The following is a 26,533-nucleotide window of genomic DNA, read 5'->3' on the forward strand; positions in this document are numbered from 1 at the left end:
GAACAGGACCTGAATGGTTGACACACAAGGTGTAACTATAAAGGAACTCACTGTGGTGTTGTGTCCATTCATTCAAGTAGTCCACATACTTATCCAAATACTGATGTCGTTCAATACTATCTGGGTGAATCTGGGTGAGTACTTTGGAATTCCCCTCATCAGGTGCATACCAAGGAAGTGGGTTGCTCAAGCTGGGGGACAGACAGGCACACATGCGATTACAAAGCAATGGAATAGCTTTCCTATTAGGCTGGAAACGAATGTTTTCAGTAACAGCATCAATTTACATAAAGTGATGCAGGATCTTAGTTCTGGTATGTGTGGAAACAAATTTAAAAGAGCTTGTTACTTTATAGCTACACCTTACACTTCATTAGATGTGGTCAATCTAACAGAGTCTAATGAGTTCTTATGGAGGTCATTTCAGCAAAGGAGTCAACAGCCTGCAAGAGAGAAGACATGGCAGAGGGCAAGAGATTCATCCTTCCAATATTCTTTCAAGAGGACAGACCTGGGCCCAAAGACAGAAGTTACCAGGAGGGAGGCTTCAACTCCATCTAAGGAAGACCTTTCTAACATTAGAGCTGCTCAACAACTGAATGGACTGCTTGGTGAGGTAGAATCACTGGAAGAATTCAAGGTGGAAAGATCACCCTTGTAGAAGGGACTCCTGCATTTGTTAAGAGGTTAGACCGGATGAACCTCAGGTCTCTTTCAATTCTGAGATTCTAGAAAATTCCCTCAGGGAATTCAGAAGAGAATTCCTAAAAGGAAAGAGAAAGCACACATATGGTATACTTTTAGAATCCTCTTGAGTTTTCATTTTTTTCAAAAGGTACAATAGAAAATGTAGTCTATTGTCTTTAAAATGCATATTTACCCATCCAACCACTAATAATTAGGAAGGGTTCATTATGAGTTCTTTATATTATAAAGAAAAGATGGAGATTATAAGTTTTGTAAATATTTTAGAAAAACTGCGTAAAATCTAGTAGTCAATGCCCTAGAAACTTTATAGTTTTTTTAGATAATATGCACAGATACAAATACATTATTTATTAAATACAACTCACATCTGTGTTTTATTATACTCTAAAATATACAGGAATCTTGATGTACTGAAAGAGTGCAAGTAAATACAGTATTCAAGCAGTCACTATTTCTATGTACATGCTCATTAATTCTTCAAAAACCCCACAAAATTATCAAATAGATCAAAATACTGTTCTGTGTTTTCACACTTTATATTCAGAAAAACCAGCTGATAATTTACAATGTCATCAAGTTTCCAGTTTCACAATACAAAAGGATAAAATAAAATTGGGTTTCATGTAATTTATGGAACTTTAGCCAGACCTGTAAGACTGCCTATATAAGTGAAGTCATTTTTACTGGGAAAGTGACAGTTACAGTAAAAAACAGAACCACAGAAAGTGTTATTTAAAAGTTTACATGTCAGCTTTTTCTCTTTTATTACTTAAAAAGTAGTCTTCAATTTGGCAGGCAATTGCTTTCTCTTTCCAAATAGTGACCAGTTCCAAACATGCTACTCGAAATCTGAGTAAGACCTAAAGGCTTGAGCATTTTTAATCTCATTTAACACAGAAATGCCTTCCAAGAGACTTGAAGATGTTTAGCTTAAGAATAACAAGGAATTTTTTGATATTTCACTTTTTTAAAACTCAAAAATTAAAGTGACAACAACAAAAATCCCCCAACCTAGTGAGGAGGCACTAAGTAACTGAGTGACATGGGTGTACCATCTGAAGTAGTGAGCCCGAAAATTCCACTCCCAGGACCACTTAGCTGCAATAGGGTGAAATAACTGAGTTTTCGATTTCACAAATTTATGTGTATTAAATTCTTTACCTTCGTAAACAAAAATAGTTCGATTTTAAACCCAAACCATTCAAACATGGGCAAGAGCCTGATCTCAATCTATCTTTGTCACAAGTATTTTCACCCATACTGCGCCAGTCAGCTGGTTTTCAATTCTATTATAAAAACTGGAACTTCAAAATTTTTTATGTAAAAGAAAAAAAAATGTAAAAATACACCTGCTTTCTTTCATGGTTTAATACAGTATTGGAAGGCTTTCAGATGTTTTCTTTATAAAAATCAATATTTAAATCAAATCTCAGCCTCCTTTGCAAATAGTGAAGTTTGGTTTAGTAAATGTCCCATTTCACCTATTCCAGTTTCCACAAAATGGCCTTCTATTATAAAAATCTTTAAGTCATTTGGTCCTTTGGCAATTTGATGTGCCATAATGTCTACTGTACCAAACTTTTATTGCCTTTAAAATTAGTTGTAATTTTATTGATAAAATTTAAATCTAGTGTCCTCTTCTCTTACAGTAGTGTTGCTGTGTAAGCAGATTAGGGAGCACAGTGTCCCAACAAAATTATTTCTGGCACTGTAAAGCCAAATCAAACAATTCCATAAAGCACTTTGACATCAATGTGTTTTCCTCTGGTCAAGTCAGTATCAAGATTCCAGAGGTTCCTTTTGCAAAACTTGCCTTTAGAATTCTTCTTCCTAATGGCATCCAATGTGTTACACGCTTTCACTGTTTGAACTCTTTCTTCTTAGGTTCAACTTGTATCTTTAATAAGAAAGTGCTTTTCTTTTTTTCCTGAAAAAGCACAGTTTGAAGCTTTAGTGTCAAAACTTTAGACCTCTGGCTCAGCCTCTCAGTAGGTCTCAGAATCAGAGTCATTGAGCTCGTCCACATCAGTATATAAGTACTCCTGTTCCCCAGTAATATTGTTGAAACTGCAATAGGAACTGGGTTCATTCCTCATGATAGGCAAGGCTTCAAAGCTCACTGTTTTTGAGGTGTTGGTATAACGGTTAATGGCATTGAATGTCAGGGAGGACAAAGGGCTAGTTGATGAGACAGGCATCATGGTGGCCAAAATGAGAGCCAGGCAATCAGCTACATCCTTATTGGGAGCACATGCCAAAGCTGGGGTATAGCCTAGAAAATAAAAATTTAAAATTAACAACCTTGAGACTTCACCAAATATAATAAAGAGGTAAATCTCTTTGGCTTTAGTAATAAATTAAGGAGAATAATTCCAAACTTTCCATTAAATAGAAAAGGATAAAAGCAATACAAATACAGTCTAAACATAAGGAACTATAAAGATTCATGAATGAAGCACTAATCATGTGGTAAAGATGATACTTGTCATTCTATATGGAATGACATTTGTTTTTTCTCACTGAAGAACAAGTGAATTTTAAAGCCTGCTACTGTAAGACAAATGTTTGCATTATACAGCTTCCTTTTCTAGCAAAAGTCATGAGGCCCTACAATACAAAAGAGCAAGTATTCATACAACAAGCTGAGGAGGAAAATATCGGTACCCTGATTGGTGCAAGATCCACCCAATTTTGAGGAATGTGTAGGAGAGGAGATGGTAAGAACATACTGTGTATTCAAGTTTCAATTATTCCACGGAGAACTGTTTTAAGCCAGATATTTAATATCAGAAAATATCTTAAAATTGTTGTCTATAGCTTCATTTATTGTTGCAAATCTACTGTTTATCCTACTACTGTACTTACATTTTAGCCTTCATGTTTATATATTTATATATATATATATATATTTGAAAAGTCACACTTATTTTCAAAATAACAGAAAACTGCCAAATGAAGATTCATACAGCCATCACCCAGGTCAAGAAAGACAACAGGGGGGCGGGGGAGGATGGGAAGGGATGGGAAGGGGAAACAAAGGAGGAGGCTACAATGCTTGATAAGAAATGTACTCATTATCTTGCCCAGGTAATTGTAACCCCTCTGTACAGTATTTTCACAATAAAAATAAAAATTAAAAAAAAAGAAAGACAACATTACCAGCATGCCAGAAGCATCCCATATCCCCTACCTAAACATACTTTCTTGCCTCTTTCAACAATTGTCACTACCATTCCAACTTTTACGATAAATACTTCCTTGCTATATATGGTCATAAACAGTACAGATTTTTTTAGCCTAGATGGAATAATACACTATGTATTATTTTATATGAGGATTCTTTTAACATTATGAGAGACTTAAGATTGTTCTATCTAACTGTAGTCAGTTCATTTTCACTAATATGTAGTATTTTTTCATGTGATCATACTACAATAGTTTATATACATTGTAACTATGAAGCATTTGGCTATTTCCACTTCTGTGTTATTTTCATTCATGGTATACGACCACTGATTCAGAAAACATAAATTTTCTCCTTTAAAAAAACTCCCATTTTTGGGGCTGGGAAGGTGGCTCAGTGGTAGAGCCCTTGCCTTGCATGCATAAGGCCCTGGGTTTGATTCCTCAGCACCACATAAGCAAAAAGAAAAAAGCCGGAAGTGGTGCTGTGACTCAAGTATTAGAGCACTATCCTTGAGCTGAAGAGCTGAGGGACAGCGCCCAGGCCCAGAGTTCAGGCCCCATGACTGGACCCCCCCCCCCCCAAAAAAAAAACAAAACAAAAAAAACCTGCCATTTTTGAGCTGGGAGCTGTGACTCACACCTTTAATCCTAGCTACCCAGGAGGCTGAGATCTGAGGACTGCGCTTCAAAGCCACCCTGGGATGTGAGACTTTCATCTCCAATTAACCACTCAAAAACACTGTGGCTAGGGGCTAGGAAGTTGGCTCAGTGGTAGAGCACTTGCCTTGCATGCTTGAGGGCCTGGGTTCGATTCCCCAACACCACATAAGCAAAAAGAAAAAAATCAGAAGTGGTGCTGTGGCTCAAGTGGTAGAGCGCTAGCCTTGAGCTGAAGAGCTGAGGGACAGCGCCCAGGCCCAGAGTTCAGGCCCCACGACTGGACCCAAAAAAAAAACCAAAAACCAAAACAAAACACTGTGTCTAAAGTGGTAGGGTGCTAGCCTTGAGCACAAAGAGGCTCAGGAACAGCTCCTGAGTTCAAGCCCCACAACTTGACAAAAAAAAAAAAAGCCATTTTTGTCCAGGGTCAAAGGGAAAAACTTGTTCCCAAGAATGTGCAGTGGAGCAGCCTGTTTATACTCTGCTTCTATCGAAGAAGTAGACCTGTCTCACTTCACAATGTGTCCTCAGAACTTAGACGTGCTTGGTAGAACTGTCATGCAACAAACTCCACCGAACTCCTATTGTCTTGTCTGTGGGCTGCTTCTAATACTTAAGATTCCCTGCTTTAATAAGCTTATGTTCATTCTGAGAGAGAGAAAAAAATACATCAGTATAAAGTAAATCAGACAGAAGATAAGCTCTACAGAAAAGGAGATGTTAACAAGGACTGAGTGTGCGAATAAGAACATGTAGCAAGTTGTAGTACAAATGGTCAAATTAGGCTTCATTTAGAAGATGGAATTTGAACTAAGACTTGAAACAGGTGAAGGATTTAGTCAAAGAATGTTTGGAGGGCAGAGTGTTTGTTCTGGACAGAACAAAGATCACAATGCATGTACAAACCAGTGACAGAGAAGAGAGGGTGACAGAATAAATTAAGCTGGAGAAGAGTAGGAAATGAGATCAGAAAGGTAATTAGGTAGAGGATTTTGTAGGTTGTTTTAAGAGCTATGTATTAACTGAAATTCAAGAGCAACATACTTTCCCTGTTTTTAGCATATATTAGTTGTACAAAGGAGAGAGTCCATGCATATAATATACTCCAGTTAAATTCTCCCCTAACACTTTCTCTTCCTTTCTTCTAAAATAATTTCATTCTTCTATTTCCAAATTACTTTGATCATATTTATCCTCATTCACCCTGTCCATTTATCCTCTACTTCCTATTAATACCTATGGGCTCAACATAGCCTGTCTTTACTTTCCTGTCTTTTTTTTTGGGTCCGGTTGTGGGGCCTGGACTCTGGGCCTGGGCGCTGTCCCTCAGCTCTTCAGCTCAAAGCTAGTGCTCTACCACTTGAGCCACAGCACCACTTCCGGCTTTTTTCTCTTTGCTTATGTGGTGCTGAGGAATCGAACCCAGGGCCTCAAACATGCAAGGCAAGCACTCTACCACTGAGCCACCTTCCCGGCCCCCTGTCATTTATTTTTTCAAGTGTGTATTAACTGTGCTGAGAGGCTTCAACATGGTATTTTAGATGTGCATCAGAATAATCCTTTCTATTGCTTTCTCTTTCCCTGTGTCCTGCCTAATTGTTCTGTTCTCATGTTTTCAAAGGATGCACTGAGGTAGTGGTGGTAAAGAAAGAAGTTGGCAGATTCTGGATATACTTTCAAGGTAGGAGCAACACTGTATGTTGAAGGAAAGGTACACTGGACCAGAAAGAGAGATGGGGGGGTGGGGGCAGAGGAGAGAGAAGAGAGACAGAGAGAGACAGGGAGAGAATAATCAAGAACAGCTCAAATACTTGCTATGAGTATTCAACTGAGATCAGGATGGTTGTGGGAAGAACAGATTTAGTGGAGGAAGAGAAAAAGAACTGGAAGTTTAGATCTGGAATGGTTTGAGAGGTTTATGAAGATATTCATGTGAGAAATCTGGGCTGGCAACATAAATGTGGGAATTCTCAGCATACAAGTACTTTTTAGAACCAAGGACTAGATCTGATCATCTGGAAGAATGGTAGACAGGAAAAACAAAAAAGATCCAAAGGCAAAGTCCTGGAGCACCCTCCCCCCCAAATATTAACAAATTAGGAAGAGTGTGACATTTTGTAAAACACTGGAAAAAGGGTAACTAGTAATAGAGACAGGGGGCAGCGGGAGATATAAGAAAGTGTGTGGGTTCTAAAAGCCAAGTAAAGAACGTTTTCTATAGGAAAACAGTTAAAAACTTTTGCCAAAAGGTGACCTGACAAGTGAAATGAGAACTAAGAACTATGTAACATTTTAGAAAACAACAGTGATCTTGTTAAGCTCTGCAGTGTGGTGGGACAAAGGTCTGACTGAAGAAAGCCAATTCTTGAACAGTTTTGTTGGAACAAGAAATGCAGAACTAGGCAGCAACTAGTACCAAGAGTGAAATTAATAAAAGACTTTTTTTCTTTTTGTTGGTCGTGGGGCTTGAACTCTGGGCCTGGGTGCTCTCCCTCAGCTCCTCATATCAAGGAGGGAGCTCTACTGCTTGAGTCACAGCGCCACTTCCGGTTTTCTAATGCTTTATTGGAGATAAGTGTCTCACAGGCTTTGAACTGCTGGCTTTGAACTGCGATCCTCAGATCTCAGCCTCCTGAGTAGCTAGGATTACAGGTGTGAGCCACCTGTGCCCAGCTAAAAATTTTTTTCTTTTGGGTCCGGTCCTGGAGCCTGAACTCTGGGCCTGGGTGCTGTCCCTCAGCTCTTCAACTCAAGGCTAGCGCTCTACCACTTGAGCAACAGCGCCACTTCTGGCTTTTTTTCTTTTTGCTTATGTGGTGCTGAGGAATCGAACCCAGGGCCTCATGCATGCAGGCAAGTGCTCTATCACCGAGCCACCTTCCCAGCCCTAAAAGAGGTATTTTTAAGGTGACAAAATTGATGTTTATATATTTATAGGATTTGCACAGTGTCCCAGCAACACACACACACACACACACACACACACACACACACACACACACACACACACACACACGTGCGCACAAAAGAGAAAATAACCTAGAAAAGGGATAAAACATTGTCACTGCAGGATACAAAAGAACTGTTAAAGTGACATTCTCTAGTAGGCAACAAGGCACACATCTAGTCCATAAATGGAAAGCCTAGCTTTACAGAGGATACACAAGTAAGGAGTTGCTAAATATTTGCACTCAGGGTAGAAGATGAAAAATGGTGGTAAACACTAACTTTGGTTTATACATGACATGAGAATTAAGGCATTAATCTACTAGATTGTTCTCATCCTATTTTTTTGCCACAGAGTTTCACTCTGTGCCCAAGTTTATTTTACTGCAAATATGGACCTTCAAAAACAAAATAAAGGCTTCTAGGGAAGAAAATCCATACCTACTTACCATTTTCATCTACTGCGAGAACACTTGCTCCTTTTCCCAAAAGTTCTTGAACCACCATTGTTAGCCCATTTCGGGCAGCAACATGCAAAGGTCTGAGGGGAGAAAATTGAATACATACATATATATATATATATATACAGTACCTGTACACAGGCATACACCTGGCTGTCAAAGAACATTCTGGCCAAGTTCTGAAGACTTAGACATACAACCCCGAGACATTCATAAAAGGTGGAGGGGGGACAATAGAACCTCTGTAAAATGTTGGACGTGACAGCATCTATATAAATTCTGCTATATGGGAACCACTGGTAGTTTCCACTGTCAAAAAATCCCACTTACTGTTTTTCTTCTAAGATTTATGTTTAAAAAGATTTAATCAAACAACAGTAATTCTTAAGTTGTTTTAAAAGTGAGTCTGACAATAATAAAAACTGTAAATTAGAACAGCACAAATTCTAACCACCTCTAAAAACAGACTAAAACAGGCCCTGTAACTAATGGGGCGTGACTAATCCAAGAATTCTAGCCAGTCTTCTAAGCTTTTTCTTAACAAAATTTCAAAGTAGAATAGTAACTGGAAATTGGTAGAATGAATCTAAGTGTGAGGATCAATGAGAAACATGGATCTAAGATCATGTCAGTCAATCCAAAAGTTTCCTACTCATTAAGCAATTTTTTATTTCAAAAACATTTTCAGTTTACAGATACATACAAGGCTTCTTACCTCCTTTACTGCAGTGTTAAGTAGCATACATACAGTTGAATTTCATCAAATAAATAGTACATTTTTTTCAGAAAGTGTGAAGGAAGTCATTGAGAAAAAAAATCAGATAAAAAGTAATTCTAGTTACTCAGGAAGCTGAGATGATTGGAAACCAGGCTGGGCATACACATCTGTGAGACTCTAATTCCAATTAATCAGTAAAAAGCCAGAAGTGGAAGTGTGGCTCAATTACTAAAGAACAGTGAATAAAAAAGCAGAGTGAGGAGAGTTCAAGGCCTTAACATCAAGCCCCAGTAGTGGTAACACATACAAAATCAATAACAACAAACAACATTCTTTTTCTTTTTTAATTTAATGTTTAGTAAGGGTTTTCAATTATAGTGAGGGCTTTACTTTTTTTTTTGGTGCTTGTCCTCAGGTTTGACCTCAAGGCCTGGGCACTGTCTCTGAGCTTTTTTGCTGATAGCTAGTGCTCTACCCGTTGAGCAACTGTTCCCCTTCCAGCTTTTTGGACTTTCCTGCCTGGACTGGTTATGAACCATGATCTTCAGATCTCAGCCTCCTGAGTAGCTAGCTACAATTGCAGACCTGAGCCATCACCTAATTTATTTTTTCCTGAAATAAGGTCTCACTACATAGCTCAAGCTAGCTTTGAACTCATAATCCTACTTCCTCAGCCTCTGTGGTGCTAAGACCACAGATGTATGCTACCATATTGGCTGTTGTCTGGACTTTTTAAACTGCTTTATGTCAGAGACCTATCCCATTAGTCCTTTATTTTTTTATAATTATAAAGATCAAAAGCTTATACTTGATAGTGAAAGTACTCACGTTTGCAAGGCTGCATTGGTTGCATTGATGAGGTTTCTATCTGTAATCTTTTCCAGTATTAACAAGGCACTAGTTTCATGACCCTAAAATGGTGGCAAATAACTGCTCTTAAAACTTGGCCATCATTAAAATTAATTTATAAGCCCAAGTAGTCCCCAAATCTATTTACACACAAACTCATACATACAAACAAATTCAACACTATCCCATAAATTTCCCAGCTACTGTCATAACTATATGACCAAACAAGAAGGGTTTGGTTCTTTTCTCTTTTCATTTAAGTGATATAGAAAACTTTTTTTTCTTTTTTGGTTGTAGGGCTTGAACTCTGGGCCTGAGCGCTGTCCCTGAGCTCTATAGCTCAAGGCTAGCACTCCACCACTGGAGCCACAGCACCACTTACGGTTTTCTGAGTTGTTTATTGGAGATCAGAGTCTCACAGACTTTCTTGCCAAAGGCTGATTTTGAACCATAATACTGAGATCTCAGCATCCTGAGTAGCTAGGATTATAGGCATGAGCCACCAATGCCCGGCTTTAGAAAAACTATTATGTCTCTGTTGAAGCTAACAATGAAAATGTGTACATACCTTGCCACAAGCCAAATGGAGGGCGGTGTTTTTACAGTTATCTTGTAAAGTCAGATCAGCACTAGCACTGCTAACCAGCATCTCTGGGAGGAAAAAGTGCATCAAGTCTTATGTTTATGAACATGTTTCTTAGATACCAATAACTCACTGCAGAGAAATGAAGACATAAAGCAAAAAATATCCCTCTTGCAAAGTGCAAGAAAAAGATTTAGTACATAGTATACATAATACATTGTCACATAATTGTATGACTTTCATATTCTTACATAAATTAGATGCTAGCAAAAATAATCAGCATTTATTTTGTGAGTGCTTATTATAAAATTCCAGTCTTTTTATGCATTCTAGATTTAAACTAACTTTCACAAAAACTCTATGAACTAGGTGTGGTTACTTTGCTCATTTTGTAAACGTAAAAAGATAAAAGGTCACTTAGCTAGACCTAGGACTCACATTCAGGGATCTGACTCTAGGACCAGTTTCTTAATTAAGGTACACGACCATGTTAATGTAATCTCTTCAAACAGCAAGGGCAAATTAAAACACTATACTTTCCTAAGGGGACAATGTAGGTCACAGCAGGCAAAGGTTTTAAATTTTAGGAGCAGTGAGATTAAATAATAGAAGCCAGAAGAAGTTTTGGGATCTAAGGTATGTATATACAAGCAACAAATGTACACTTAGAAGAATAGAATCTTAAGTTGCCCCCTCCACCCTTTCTGTAGTTTCACTCTGAAATTCAAGGTCAGCCTGAGCTGAAGATTCTCCTGCTACAGCCTCCTGAATAGCTAGGATTACAAGTACACATAGCACTTGGCTCTAAATGATTTCTTTACCAACTGTATTTGTTTGTCCATTTTCTGCAGCCATCATGAGGGGTGTTTTCCCAGAGGAGTCCACAGAATTGACTTGAGCATTATGGCTGAGCAGCAGCTGTAAACATTCTACATGGTCTGTGAAAGCAGCTGCATGGAGAGAAGTTCTGTGACAGAAAAGTTGGAATATATTACTACATTTGAATGACACATACATCTGGAAAAAAAATCCCTAATTTATGACATGGTAATTTACATATTAGGCTATGAAAGCAATGCCTAAATACAAACCGGCTCAAGGAAGCTTATGAATTCTTACCACATAAACTTATACTATTGATAACAAGAGGCCTTAAACTATAAATAGTCTAAAGTAAAACAATCACAAAACTACTAAAATAACATACTAAAGAAAACTTAAAAAAAAAACAAACAAATCCTGACTCTCAATTACCTGTTAAATTGCTGGATTCCTTTTCCAATTGCTCTTATTTTGAAAATTTTTGTTGGCATTACAATATAATCTTTGCGTAAAAAACAGAGGGAAACCTTTACATTTCAAAATAGCTTCAAGCTGGGGACCGGTGGCTCAGGCCTATTATCCTAGGTACTCAGGAGGCTGAGATCTGAGGATCGAGGTTCAAAGCCAGCCCTGGCAAGGAAAGTCCATGAGACTCTTATCTCCAAAAAAAAACACTCAGAAAACCAGAAGTGGCACAGTGGCTCAAGCTCTAGCCTTGACCTAAAGAGCTGAGGGACAGCGCCCAGGCCCAAAGTTCAAGCCTCACGACTAACCAAAAAAACATTAAAAAAAAAAAAAAAGATCAGGGGATAGAAGCCCTATAAAACTAGTACTTTAACAATTTATGCTTGTAAATGTACAATTTACTTCTTAGTTAATCACAGGATATTTGCAAATTGTCATACCAGATTAACAGTTAAAATTTCTTTTCCTTCTGAAAGTAATACTGTATTCACCATAGTTGCATTCTTACCTTCCTTTTGAATCTGTGGCATTCACAATGCTGGCACCTAGTGTATCAATTAACATCTCTGCAGCACCTTCATTGTCATTTATCCTGTGTAAGGTAACAAGGTGATCACTTTCACAGCAATGATGTATTTCCTAAAATACTCAAAGTAAATTCATTCATTTAGCTTTTACTTACACGGCACAGTGCAATGGACTGAAAGCATTTCCTTCTATTTTCTGGAAAACTTCCTGTTCTAAAAGAAGTTCTACACATGTGTCATGACCTAAATAGGCAAGGAAGACCGGATATTAAAATCCAATAAAGGTAAATATTGTTGAAATACTTTATATAAATATACGAAAGCAGAATGATGAAACCCAATGAATTATTTTAAGAAGACTGATAATGGAGTGAAAGAGTGATAGTTAAGTTGATGAGATACATGTAGGCATCTATGGAGAGAGTTCAATGAAATCCTCATGCAACTAATGTATGCTAATCAAAACAATTGTAAGACAAATACTGCCAAAAATCTCAAATATACAGAACTATCTGTAAGGAAACAAACACAAGTCCCTCCACCTCTGTCTTACCACTCAGATTCAGTTTAGGCTCTAACCATTGTTTTTTCCACTTTTAGAATATAGATATTTTGAAATTTGCTTTTTACTTATTAATAAGTTGAATACAGCCTTTCATGAGAGCATTTTTTTTTCCTGTGTCAGTCCTAGGGTCTAAACTCAAGGTTTGAGAGCTGCTCTGAGCTTTTTTGATTAAGGCTGGCACTTCACCAATTAAGCTACAGCTCCACTTCTGGCTTCTTTTGGTAGGTGACTTCCTGCCTGGGCTGGTTTCAAACTGTGAACCTTGGATCTCAGCCTCCCGAGTAGCTAGGATTACAGCTATGTTACTCTCAATGTCCAAAGAGCTCTAGTTTCAGAGCTTCTGAATTAACTTCTCTCATGGATTTGAGGTGATTTGCTAGGTTTTTTTTTTTGGCCAGTCCTGGGGCTTGACCTCACGGCCTGGGCACTGTCCCTGAGCTTCTTTTGCTTCTGGCTAGAATTCTACCACTTGAGCCACAGTTCCACTGCTGGATTCATCTGTGTATGTGGTACTGAGGAATCAAACCCAGAGCTTCATGCATGCTAGGCAAACACTGTACCACTAAGCTACCTTCCAAGCCCGTCGTAGGGTCTCTTATAGCATGTATTTTTTTCTTCCCTCAGTTCACTCATTCTAGTTTTGCTGCAGTCTGAAAATTAAGACACATCTGTTGTGGTACCCAGGCATGTCATTTGTACAAAATTCTATTTCTCATACAAAATGTTCTTAGAGAGTCTAAGTCAATAGCAATAGAATAACAGTGCTCCATACACAAACCAAGTAATGTTATAGGAGAGTAATTCTCCAAATGACAGATAACAAAATGCTCTACCTGAGAAGAAATTTCTTACTGTACAATATTTTTCTCCAATAGTTGACTGTTGTTATAAAAGCCTTTGCTTTAGAAAAAAACGCACATATCACCCGATGTGGAAGAAATAGTTGTATTGTCAAAGCTCACAGAATTCACAAACTTTATAGACCATGAAAATGACAATTTGCCTTGTAAAAATTAAAATATGTTTATGACTTTAAATATTACTTTCCCACAATACTGTGAAATTTGTGAAATTTATGTAATCAATCTCAAAAAAATTTTTTTAAAGAAAGTCTTTGCTTTAAATGGTTTTATTGCACGGATTTTTCTTTTCTTTTCTTTTTTAAAGAGAGTCTCCCTGTAGCCTAGGTAGCACTGGACTCAAAATTCTATTTCAGCTTCTTAAATTCTGTGATTACAGGTCTTAGCCACCATGCCTTGCCTCAGTGACATTTTACATTAGCAAAATTGACATTTGTGGATGCTTTTCCACTCTATTTCATAGTTTGGGTTTTTCTCATGTTCCCAGGTATCACAAATCCTATTATAAAACTAAGTCAAATTTCAGTGGCTAAATACAGAATATCTTCTTGCCATCTATCTGTCTGTCTGTCTTATCTATCTATCTAGTCGGTCATGGGGCTTGAACTCTGGGCCTGGGTGCTGTCCCTGAGCTCTTCAGCTCAAAGCAAGTGCTCTATCACTTGAGCCAGAGGCTACTTCTGGTTTTCTGCTGGTTAATTGGAGATAAGGGTCTCACAGACATTCCTGCCTGGGCTGGCTTGGAACTGAGATCCTCAGATCTCAGCCTCCTTAGTAACTTGGCTTACAAGCACGAGCCACTGGCTCCGCCTAACCATTTGTCCTAAGATAATAAAGGCTAATTTTACCTCGGGGCTGGCCCCACGCAAAAGATCGAGACTCTTGAAAATTAACTATGGCTAAAAAGGGCCTGAGGAGTGGTAACTCACACTTGTAATCCTAGCAACTCAGGAGGCTGAGATCCAAGGATCATGGTTCAAAGCCAGTCTGGGCAACAAAGTCCCTGTGAGATTCTTATCTCCAATAAACTACTCAAAAAAGCCTGAAGTGGCACTGTGGCTCAAGTGGTGAGTGCTAGCTTTGAGCACAAAGAGGCTCAGGGACTGCACCCAGGCCCTGAGTTCAAGACCCAGTACAAAACAAAACAAAAACAGAAATGGCTGGAGTGTAGTAGGATTCCATGCTTAGCAAGCACAAAACACTGAGTTCAAACACTCAAGCTTTAAGAATTAGTTGGGGGGCTGGGGGTTTAGCCCAGCAGAAGGGCGCCCGCCTGGTGCGCACAAGGCCCTGGGTTCGGTCCTCAGCCCTGGAAAAAAAAAGCTACAAAAGAATTAGTTGAAAATTCAAACATCATAAAAGAAAGTATTTTAGATATATTTGATTATAATGTAATTTTATAAGATTCAGATGTCTTTTTTTTTGGGTCGGTTGTGAGGCTTGAACTTAGCCTGGGTACTATCCCTCAGCTCTTCAGCTCAAGGCAAGCTCTCTACTGCTCTCTAGCCACAGCACCACTTCTGGTTTTCTGGTGGCTTATTGGAGATAAGAGTCTGACGTACTTTTCTGCCCAGACTGGCTTTGAACTGTGATCCTAAGATCTCAGCCTCCTGAGTAGCTAGGATTACAGGCATGAGCCACTGACACCTAGCTCAGACGTCTCCTTCTCAACATGATTCAAACAGCATTCTCATAATGGCTCCCAATGGAAGAATCATGATGCAAAAGATTACAGAACAGATGCTCTGCTTCAACTACAGCTTGGTGGATATGTAGCTTTGTGGATGTGCTGTCATATTAACATTAATTGAATTTCAATGTTACAAGAAAACCTGAAATACATTTTTTTTTTTGTCTTGTGGGGCTTAAACTTAGGATCTGGGCACTGGTTTTTGCTCATGGCTAGTGCTCTACCACTTTGAGCCACAGCCCCACTTCTGGTTTTTGAGTAGTTAATTGGAGATAAGAGTCTCATGGGGACTTTCCTGCCCAGGCTGGCTTCGAACTATGATCCTCAGATCTCAGCCTCCTACACAGCTAGGATTATAGGTGTGAGCCACAGGCATCTGGCCTTAAAATAACATTTTAAAACTTCAGTTTGCATGCTAAAGCTGAAACTTCAAACTCTGATAGGATTCATGCTGACACTGCACACAGCAATTCATCTGAGTATTTTCTAAGATGATTTAAGCCTACAGATTGCATAGAAAAAAAGGCTTCACATTATGCAAATTATTTTAGTGACAGTTCATAAACCTAACTTCATTTTTACATCTATTTACCTTACAAAATAGTATTTCTGCCTTCCTTAAAAGACCTTTTATGAGCCTATATATGAAAGGGCTATAACAATTGTAAGCCTCTAAGAAACTAAAAGTAGGTTATACCTAGTAGGGTTCCAATTCCTTTAGAACAAAAAGCACACATGTTAATGGTGATATAAGGATCTCATCTTGTGATATGCTCAGAATATACACATTTCAGTTTCCAAGGCAATGCATTTCATTGTTTCTTCCACTTTGGTTCTTTCTTTTTTTTTTGGGTCCAGTCGTGGGGCCTGAACTCTGGGCCTGGGTGCTGTCCCTCAGTTCTTCAGCTCAAGGCTAGTGCTGTACCACTTGAGCCACAGCACCACTTCCGGCTTTTTTCTTTTTGCTTATGTGATGCTGAGAAATCGAACCCAGGACCTTATGCATGCAAGGCAAGCGCTCTACCACTAAGCCACCTTCCCAGCCCCTGGTTATTTCTTTCTAATGTAAGAGCATTAAGAAACTAAAATACAAGTATTCCATTTTTAAAGACAACGGGGAAGCATTAACCACCCCCCGAAAATGCAAAACACTGAAAATCTGAGTAAAACTTCAAAAAATAAAATGGCTTATTTCATATACCTCAGACAACTAGAGCCTTCCTTTTAGCATAACAAAAGATGTAATTATACAGTAGACTTCCTACTGATCTTACATTTTTAGTCTGCCATATACACATGATTCTTGTTATTACCAGAATGTTATTCTTCATTGTATCTACTTGATACATAATAGGGCCTGGCCTCAATGTAGGTTTTTATCTGTATACTTAACCATTATAGCAAGCCCAATGAAGTGCTGTATATCCATGATTGTCTGCTATGGCTGGATTTGCATCCATAGATGCTGCTGACTGTAAAAGGGCTCCCAGAACACCAATGTGTCCGCAGGCAGCTGACAGGTGTATAGGTGTCCGTCCCCTACTATCCCGGAGTAGGCATTTAGCACCATGTTGAAGTAATGCATCTATACATTCTTCATGGCCTGTAACCGCCTGAAAGAAAAATAAATATGTTGAATAATATGTTCCAGCTTAGTTAATTTTTATTGCTAGTGGTTTAAAAATTTGGTTGACAGCCAGGAGCTAGTGGCTCATGTCTGTAATCTAGCTACTCAGGAAGCTGAGATATGAGGATCAAGGTTTGAAGCCAGCCCAGGCAGGAAAGTCCATGAGACTCTGATCTCTAATTAACCACCAGAAAACCAGAAGCAGCGCTGTGGTTCAAGTGGTAGAGTGCTAGCCTTAAGCTGAAGAGTGATGAACAGTGCCCAGGCCCAGAGTTCAAGCCTCACAACCTACAATAACAAAAAATTCAGTTGCCGCAGCAATGGTGTCAAAGTATAACTAATATGGAAAACAAGGAGATACTTCTAATTCACTAAAAGTATTTCAAAAGAAAAACATAAAAATGTATGTTACAATAGTAGAAAAAAGTTAAATTGATAAAATTGTACTTGAGGTTTTAGGGATTTACAATTTTGTGCCAATATTATTGTTCCCTGGCTTAAGTTATGTATTGGAACTATTCAATATCACCATTCAAAGCCAAGATGCTAGAAAATAAAAATTCAATAACAATTATTGTAGAAATTTAATGAAGAAAGATAAACAGTCCAGCTCAGCTGTAAGTAATGAAGTCCTATCCTAAAAGCTTTCTGCTAATAAGTTATTTTGGCTTACCCCTCTATGCAACGCTGTCCGTCCCCATTTATCTTTGGCATCTACGTTTGCTCCTTTGTTTAACAGTGAGTATACACAGTCCGTGTGACCATTGAGAACAGACAGCATAAGAGGTGTCCTAGTAACAACAGAAATAGGTTTAGTGCTATCATTTAAAAGAACATACTCTAAACAGAAAGCAATGTGATAGCTTACAAAAATGCTTTTTTGTGATATTTATTTAAATTAAAAAAAACCTGTATTTGATGTTTCTCAGTGACATACTATGACAGAGTATTATAATTATAATAGGGGGCCATGTACATAATCAGTCATCTTAAATGTGACTTAATAATGGGTGGTATGTGCTTGTGATTTCAAGCAGTAGAGTGGCTGAGGTGGGAAGATAAGGGACTTGAGGCCAGTTGTGAAATGTTATTTCAAAAAGACCAAAAGAAGTTACGTAAAAATTATTAAAACTTACTGTCCATTTCCATCTTGAATATCTACTGCATTCTGTGGTTCTGCATTTCCTATTAACAGCCGTAAACATTCGGAATGACCATTTGTTGCTGTAAAGTAATAATTTTAAATTTCAATTACATGCAATAATAAAATATCCATCTTAGAGAAACACCTTCCAGAATATAATTTTGAAATAATCTGGGGCTGGGAAGTTGGCTCAGTGGTAGAGCACTTGCCTTGCATGCATGAGGCCCTGGATTCGATTCCTCAGCACCACATAAGCAGAAAAAAAAAGCTGGAAGTGGTGCTGTGGCAAGTGGTAGACTGCTAGCCTTGAGCCTTGAGCTGAGGAATAGCACCCAGGCCCAGAGTTCAGGCCCATGACCAGGAAACCTCCCCCCCACCTCCCCCCAAAAAAATAATCTCACTGGATTTAGTACATAAGAAAGAAATCTCAAATACAAGGTAAGTTATCTACGAATTTGTTGTTAGAGTTAAATAACTATGAATTCCCTATGGTAAATCACTGTAAACAGGCTGCATATCGGTCACTTAGCCCTCATCAGAGGCCAAGCAAGTAGAATCCTCATTTTATTCAGCTCTTGGTTAGGGAGAGTAATCTGCTTCTATACAAGGGATAAAACCAAGTTGTTCACATTAGGCCCAGTTACAATAACTCATTCTCCTTTGATAGTGATCAATGGTGATCACAAGGTCCACCTCTGACCAATGAGATGTTGAGAAGTCTAAGAGCTTTTGGTAATTATTTTTTAACCTAGATAGTGAAACATCCTCTTCTATCCTCATTTTAGATACCATCCTATAAAGAAACATCAACTGTCCTGTACATAAACCCAAGGGAAAGAAAGCAGTAGAGAATCTGATTAGGTCCTAACATCACTGTGGAATCAACCAACCCTGGAAATGCATTTGCCTATGGACATTTTACAGGAGTCTAAATTCTTGTCTTTTCTATCTGTTGTGAGGCTTGAACTCTGGGCCTGGGCACTGTCCAGCTCTTCAGCTCAAGGCAAGCTCTCTACTACTTGAGCCACAGTGACACTTGCGGTTTTTTGGGTGGTTTATTGGAGATAAGAGTCTCATGGACTTTCCTTGCTGGGGTTGGCTTTGAAAGGTGATCCTCAGATTTCAGCCTCCTGAGTAGCTAAGGATTATAGGCATGAGCCACTGGCATACGGCAGGAGTCTAAATTCTTATCACTTAAAACAACTTCAGCAAGGTTACTCTTATTGTTTTTTTTTTTTTTGTGCTGGTCCTAGGCTGGAACTCAGGGCCTGCATGCTGTCCCTGAGCTTCTTTTGCTCAAGGTTAGCACCCTACCACTTTAAGTCAAAGCACCACTTCTTGGTAGTTTACTGGCTATAGGAGTCTCATGGACTTCCTGCCTGGGTAACTTTGAACCTTAATCCTCAGGTTAGGATTACAGGTGTGAGCCACTGGTATCCTGTTGAGAGTAAACTTAAAGCTGAAAAATTCTCAATATTAAGTATATGTAAATAAATAAATATAAAATAAGGATTAATGAAGATCAGTTTTCATAGATATATATCTGTATTTTTCATATATAAAAATACAAATGACATATATATATAGAATGTTTTATATGTTCCAGTGCAAGAAAAGTAAAAGTGCCCTTCAAGACAAAGCTTTTAAAGTAAATCTGTGAAATTCAGGTCTGCCTATATATTTTAAAGAAATATGTAAGCCACAAAGTGATGCTGAGAGGGATGTCTTTTACTAGCCCTCCTAAAAAATTTTTTTAATGAAAAATGAAGCTATGTACTTATAATATTCTATAGTACTTCTAACTGCTATCTGAAATTCTAATAGTTGTAAGATGTAAAGCTTAGTACCACTCCTACCCCCAGTCAATTGGTTTGCTGCTCTCTGCTAGCAGCTGTCTTTGATTGGTAATAAAGCACAGTATCATTATTCTCAGGGATGCTTCAAGGAGAGATTTGACCCATCATTTTTTGCATGTATGCCAGTCCTGGGGCTTGAACTCAAGGCATGAGCGCTATCCCCAAGCTTTTTTTTTCCCCCTCAAGGCTAGCACTATACCACTTGAGCCACTAGTTTTTTGGTGGTTAATTGGAGATAGTGTCTTAAAGACTTTCCTGCCTAGCTGGCTTTGAACTACAATCCTTAGATCTCAGTCTTCTGAGTAGCAAGTATTACAGGCATTTTTTGTTAGTTGTGGGCATTGAACTCTGGGTCTGGGTGCTGTCTCTGAGCGCTTCAGCTCAAGTGGCATTTTGCCACTTCTGGTTTTCTGGTAGTTAACTGGAGAAAAAAGTCTCATGGACTTTCCTGCCCAGGCTGGCTTTGAAGTGCAATCTTCAGATCTCAGCCTCTTGACTAGCTAGGACTACAGGTGTGAGCCACTGGCGCCCAGCTCAGGATTCATTTATTTATTTTTTTTTTTGGGTCCGGTACAGGGCCTGAACTCTGGGCCTGGGCACTGTCCCTCAGCTCTTCAGCTCAAGGATAATGCTCTACCACTTGAGGCACAGTGCCACTTCTGGCTTTTTTTTCCCGGCTTATGTGGTGCTGAGGAATCGAACCCAGGGCCTTATGCATGCAAGGCAAGTGCTCTACCACTAAGCCACCTTCCCAGCCCTCAGGATTCATTTTTTAACCAATTATTCATACACATTTCATGTGTCAGGTACTATACAAAATATCGAACTGTGGGGAAAGAACGATTAGCTTCCAGAAAAAAATCCTTGGTAGTTTTCTCTATAACATACATGCAGTGAGATGACTCCTTGGCAGGGAGCATAGAATCAAGGCTTGTATTTAGTTGTAGCCCCCATTCCTATTTTTTGGGTCAGTGGTGGGGCTTATACTATGGGCCTGGATGTTGTCCCTAAGCTCTTCAGCTTAAGGGTAGTGCTCTACCACTTGAGCCACAGTGCCACTTCCAGCTTTCTGGTGGTTAGTTGGAGATAAGGGTCTCATGGACTTTCCTGCCCTGGTTGGCTTTGAACTGCAATCTTCAGATCTCAGCCTCCTGAATAGCTAGGATTACAGATGTGAGTCACTGGCACCCAGTTCTAAAATGCATTCTTAAGAATTAGTCTTAAAAAAAAAAAAAAAGAAAAAAGAATTAGTCTATAGTGGGATGGGAGGGAAAACAGAGAGGGCAAGGGAAGGGGTGTCCAAAAAGAAATGTATTCTTTACCTTATGTAACTATTACCCTTCTGTTCATCATCTTTATAACAATAGCAAAATATAAAAACAATCTTAAAAAAGGATTAGTCTATAAACAGACTAATGACATGAATATAAATAGTCAAATGAGACTAAGAAAAACACTTGGCTAAGAGTACTAGTCTTGGTTATTTAAAATGAACACTGCTGCCATAAATTGGTGGCTGATTCATGTAATCCTAATTACTTAGGAGGCGGAGATCTGAGGATTAAGGTTCAAAGCCAGCAGGAGCAGAAAGTTGGTGGCACTCTTATCTCTAATAAACTACTAAAAAAACAAACAAAAAACCAGGAGAAGCCGGGCTCTGTGGCTCATGCTTGTAATCCTAGCTACTCAGGAGGCTGAGATCTGAGGATCATGGTTCAAAGCCAGCCTGGGCAGGAAAGTCCATGAGACTCATCTCCATTAAACCACTAGAAGACCAGAAGTGGTACTGTGGCTCCAGCAGTAGAGCGCTTGCCTTGAGCTAAAGAACACACAGACAGTGAGTGCCCAAGCCCAGAGTTCAAGCCCCACAACCAACCAAAATAAACAAAAAACAAAACAAAACAAAACAAAAAAAAACAAAAAACACCCCCCCCCCCCAAAAAAAAAACCAGGAGTGGAGTTGTGGCTAAAGTGGTAGACTAATAGCTTTGAGCAAAAGAAGCTCAGGGATAGCACTCAGGCTCTGAGTTAAAAGTATTAGGCTGGCACCAAATAAAGAATAAAGATAAAAGAAAGAATACTAACTTGTAGTTGTCATTCCTGTAGAGTTATGCAACCTGCATGTCCTAATGACAAGAGTTGGTAGCAAGTCATTTCAATAACTTTTTGTTAAAGATCTTTTCATTTTTCATATAATTGTGACATCAAATAATCACAACATGTAGTAGTTCTCACACATAAAGTAGGTACTCTACACATTTTGTATAACCTAATACTTCATGAGTGAAAATGATCAATTGTTAAATGAAAGTACATACCAAGCAAAAGTAACTTCCATTTAAAAAAGGGCTACTCAGAAGGCTGAAATCTGAGGAGCAGTTTGAAGCCAGCCAGGGCAGGAAAGTATGTGGGATTTTTTTCTCCAAATAACCAGCAAAAAGCCAAAACTAGAGGTATGGCTCAAGTGGCAGAACACTCGCCTTGAGTGACAGAGCTAAGAAACAGTGCTCAGGCCCTGTTCAAGCACAAGTACCAACATAAAAAAACCACCAAAAACAATACTGTCTGAATTCATGATAATGTAAATACTTAGGACATAAATCAATTTTAAAAAGTGATTATCTCTTGCTGTTGGTTTTCCCTATGAGAATATATCCATCTGATAACTTAAAACTAAAAAAAAAAAAAAAAAAAAAAAAAAAGGTAATCACCAGCAGTATTATATACCAGAAATTTAAAAAGGAAATTCAATGGCAAGTAGCAAGTAATATTTGGCATACCTGCTGCATGGATAGGTGTTCTCTTCAAAATGTAATCTTTTACTAAGATCGAAGCTCCCTGATTAATGAGTACATCCACACATTCAACATGGCCCTTAAATGCTGCAAGATCTAAAGGTGTTCTTCCACTACTGTTTCTCACATCCAGATCTAACAAAGACTGTACCAACACTTCCAGTGCTTGATGGTGACCATGATAGGCCTAGAAGTAAAAAATATATATAAATTTAAAAATACACATTTATTATACTGACTTCCAAAATACTCACTTTTATTTCTTTCTTGTCTTCCTTTATTTTCTTCCTTCTCTGTCCTCTTCTTTTTCCTTCCTTTCCCATTGCCACCCCCTATTTATGGTGATGGGGCTTGAACCTAGGGCTTTTGCATACTAGGCAAGTACTTTAACATAGATTTATACTTCCAGCTCATCAATTATCCTCACATCATCATAATGTTTCATATAATACAAACTTCTACAGCAGAATACAGAACTTTATTTTTTCTAATAAATATAGCAGGCTACCATATTAGGGAAAGGCTACCATAACAGGTGATGCCAGTTCACAATGAACATTGAATGCATGTGACATGTATTCACTAAAATCTGATTTTGAGTCTTTGATTACAAAGCCTGTGTTCTTTATCACAGTTTGGTGCTCAATATTAATTGACAGAATTCTATTACACTTTAATCATAGGGATAGCTATGTAACTTGAGTTGGTGGTTGAGTATTTTATTTTATTTTATTTTATTTTTTTTTTATTGTAAAGCTACTATACAGAGGGTTACAGTTACATGAGTGAGGTTATGAGTACACTTCCTCTTGAACATTGTTACCCCCTCCATTGTTTTCCCCCTACCATCCCCTCCCCCTCCCTCCCTTCCCCGAGGTTCTTTTTTTTTTTTTTTTTTTTTTTTTTGATTGTGATTAAATGATTACATAATTTCAAAGTCACAAGTTCATTCTAACTTCCCTGGAGCAAATTGTCTACCACAGTCTGTAATATATAACAGTGTTCACATGTTATATACCATATTTGTGATCAGCAGCATGAGGATATTTAGTAGTGGTTCAACCAGATGAGCGGGAGTTCTTTGTTTCTTAAGTCCTGTTAGTTTTGTCGTATCACCTAACCTTTTGGATTTAGCATCCACTTATGAGGGAGACCATGTACCGTTTGTCTCTTCGTGTGGTTGAGTATTTTAATATACCAGAACTTAAGAATAAACATGTCAGCCAGTGGCTCGCATCTGTAATCCTAGCTACTCAGGAGTCTAAGATCTAAGGATCACAGTTCAAATCCCTATCTTCAATCAATCAGCAATAAAGCCAGAAATAGCATAGCACTACTATCAACCTTGAACAAAAAAGCTAGCCTTGTGCAAAAATGCTAAGTAAGGGACATCATTCAGGCCTTGAATTTTAGCCCTAGTAGCAGTATAATAAATAAGAAATAAGTACAATAAAAATAAACATTTCCTTTACCTAAAATACTTACCTGGGGTCTGCTTCAACAGATACCATGTGTTGCATTTCCTAGCTATATGACTATAGATAAGACTATATGATCTGTCAGAAGTGAATAAAGCCCCATCTTTATATAGAATGTCAATAGAACATGTATTATTTACATTGTACTATATGCCAGACATCAGCCTTCTGAGTAGCTAGGATTACAGTGGTGAGCCACTTAACACCAAGCTTTGCTTTTTTTTTTTTTTTAAACCACTACATACAATATACCTTGGGACAACTGTGTGTGTGTGTGTGTGTGTGTCATACAATATACCTTGGGACAACTGTGTGTGTGTGTGTGTGTGTGTGTATGTGTGTGTGTGTGTTGATACTGGGGCTTAAATTCAGCACCTTTTGCTCATGTTTTTCCCCACCACTCATAGCTGGTGCTCTACCACTTGGGCCATGTCTCTACTTCTGACATTTTGTTGGCTAACTGGAGATAACCAGTCTCTTGGATTTGTCTGCCTGGGCTTGCTCCAAACTGAGACCACAGATCTTAGCCCTCTGAGTAGCTATGATTTTAAAAAGGAAAGGGCAAGAGGGAATAGAACTAAAGATCACCTACAATATAACAAAGAACATATTATTAACCTGTAAACACAAAAAGAGAAACTTGCAGGCCCAGTGTGGTGGCACATACTTGTAATTCTAGTACTGGGGAGACAGGAGGGCTAAGAGTTCAAAGTCAGCCTGGGTTGTATAACAAGATAATATCCCACAAGGAGAAGTGGCAAAGAGAAGAGGAAATTTGCCAAGTAGAGGGTCAGAGAGTTCACAAGAACATGAAATTTCTAAAGAAACACTATTAGGTTAGAAATGTAAGTCTGTAGAGAATGTAACAGAATGACTGTTTGGAGAACTCTTAATATGCTTCTGATCTGTCTACAGGGAAAGAGGCTGGCACTAGTAAATGTTCAGGAAATGACAGTGCTGTTATATTTTGAGAATGAAGATGATGATACAAGGATTGCCTTGCCATATGCTCAGAGTTCATTTCTTGCTGCTAATACCAAAATAGCTATTTCTTCATACTGGATTTTCAGACTTCTTATTTACTTTATTCAAGACTTTTAGAGGGCGAAAATGTTTCCATGGATTCAAAGAGCACAGAAGCACAATGTTTAACCATGCCTTTGTAGTTATTTAGACCATGAAAGACATTATTATGGGAAGCAAGGGAAAGAAAGAACAGATCCAGTTGAGTATATGCAAGAAAAATATTAAAAGAACTGAATTTCTAGTAATCCTCATTAAGTTATACATCCTATATTTTACTATAGTTATTAACAGAAGTCTCACAGCATCAGTATTTTCATTTTTTTTTTTTTTTTTTTTTGAGTCCGGTTGTGGGGCCTGAACTCTGGGCCTGGGCGCTGTCCCTTAGCTCTTCAGCTCAAGAGTAGCACGCTACCACTTGAGCCATAGCACCACTTCCAGCTTTTTCCCCCTGCTTATGTGGTGCTCAGGAATCGAACCCAGGGCTTCATGCATGCAAGGCAAGTGCTCTACCACTGAGCCACCTTCCCAGCCCCCATGATTTCTTTTAAGTTGCCCCATTCAACATGCTTTGTTTAAAAATAAATTCTTCCTCTGTAGAAAAAGTTAGACCGTGTTCTATATAAAATTTTATGAGGTAATTTATTACCATATTGATTTAAAGAATTATCATACTCTCTCTACAATCTTCTCTTAGAAGAAAAATTCAGAGAAATCTTAAAGAGGAAGGAATGTTACTATCATGCAGTTGAAATTCTTAGCAAAAGCTGGGTGCTGGTGGCTTACACCTGTAATCCTAGTTCAGGAGGCTGAGATTTGAGGATCATGGTTCAAAGCCAACCTGGGCAGAAAAGTCCATGAGACTCTTATCTCCAATTAACTACCAGAAAACCGTAAGTGGCACTGTGGCTCAAAATGAGAGAATGTTATCCTTGAGAGAAAAAGCTGAGGGACAGTGCCCAGGCCCTGAGTTCAAGCCCTACGACCAACTTAAAAAACAACAATAACAACAACAACAAAAACATAAACTGAAGTAGCATAAACACACATAGCACTCTGTATCACCAAGCAAAAAACTGAAGAGATAGCATAGAAATTGTGTGCTTAACAATTATACCTCATAGAACTTACAGTCTTTCAACCTGGACAGTATATTTTAAGTCTGATGAGAGATATAGTCTCTTCTTTAAGTAGGCCTTGGAAGAAGCCATGGCCATACACTTGAAAAAATAACATCCAAAGCCAGGTGATGGTGGCTCATGCCTCTCAGGAGGCTGAGATCTGAGGTTCTAGGCCAGTAGCCTAGGCAGAAAAGTCTGTGAGATCTTACCTCTAATTAATCACCAAAAGCCAGAAGTGAGTTCAAATGGTAAAGCCCCATGAGTATAAGAGCTCAGTGCCCAGGCTGAGTTCAAGCCTCAGTAACAGCACATAAAATAAAAAAAGAAAACAAAAGAACAGGGCACTAAAGAGGCCTCTGGATTTTAGAAATTCTTAAAATTTTAATTACACAGACCAAAAGTTCAGGGATAGAACAGAAACTTGATATTTTCAGCAAATCAGCCACCAA

General features: G+C 38.5%; 1 protein-coding gene across 4 annotated transcripts in view; it reads right to left on the reverse strand.

Annotated features, from left to right (window-relative positions):
• Positions 1-1,041: 1,041 nt before the first annotated feature.
• The window catches only part of Ankrd28 (ankyrin repeat domain 28), a 166,041-nt gene continuing 140,549 nt past the window's right edge, over positions 1,042-26,533 (reverse strand). For all 4 annotated transcript variants that reach the window (XM_042679783.1, XM_042679786.1, XM_042679785.1 and 1 more), the window contains 11 exons: positions 22,448-22,649; positions 17,804-17,891; positions 17,341-17,458; positions 16,434-16,653; positions 12,081-12,168; positions 11,907-11,990; positions 10,933-11,078; positions 10,097-10,179; positions 9,508-9,590; positions 7,950-8,041; positions 1,042-2,980 (listed from right to left, as the gene is read on the reverse strand). In XM_042679783.1, the coding sequence (XP_042535717.1) occupies positions 2,694-2,980; positions 7,950-8,041; positions 9,508-9,590; positions 10,097-10,179; positions 10,933-11,078; positions 11,907-11,990; positions 12,081-12,168; positions 16,434-16,653; positions 17,341-17,458; positions 17,804-17,891; positions 22,448-22,649 (1,491 nt within the window). In that variant the 3' untranslated portion in view covers positions 1,042-2,693. The remainder of the gene's footprint in view (positions 2,981-7,949; positions 8,042-9,507; positions 9,591-10,096; positions 10,180-10,932; positions 11,079-11,906; positions 11,991-12,080; positions 12,169-16,433; positions 16,654-17,340; positions 17,459-17,803; positions 17,892-22,447; positions 22,650-26,533) is intronic.

This window comes from Dipodomys spectabilis, unplaced genomic scaffold, assembly GCF_019054845.1.
Source record: "Dipodomys spectabilis isolate Male_0828 unplaced genomic scaffold, ASM1905484v1 ptg000054l, whole genome shotgun sequence".
Taxonomy (NCBI): domain Eukaryota; kingdom Metazoa; phylum Chordata; class Mammalia; order Rodentia; family Heteromyidae; genus Dipodomys; species Dipodomys spectabilis.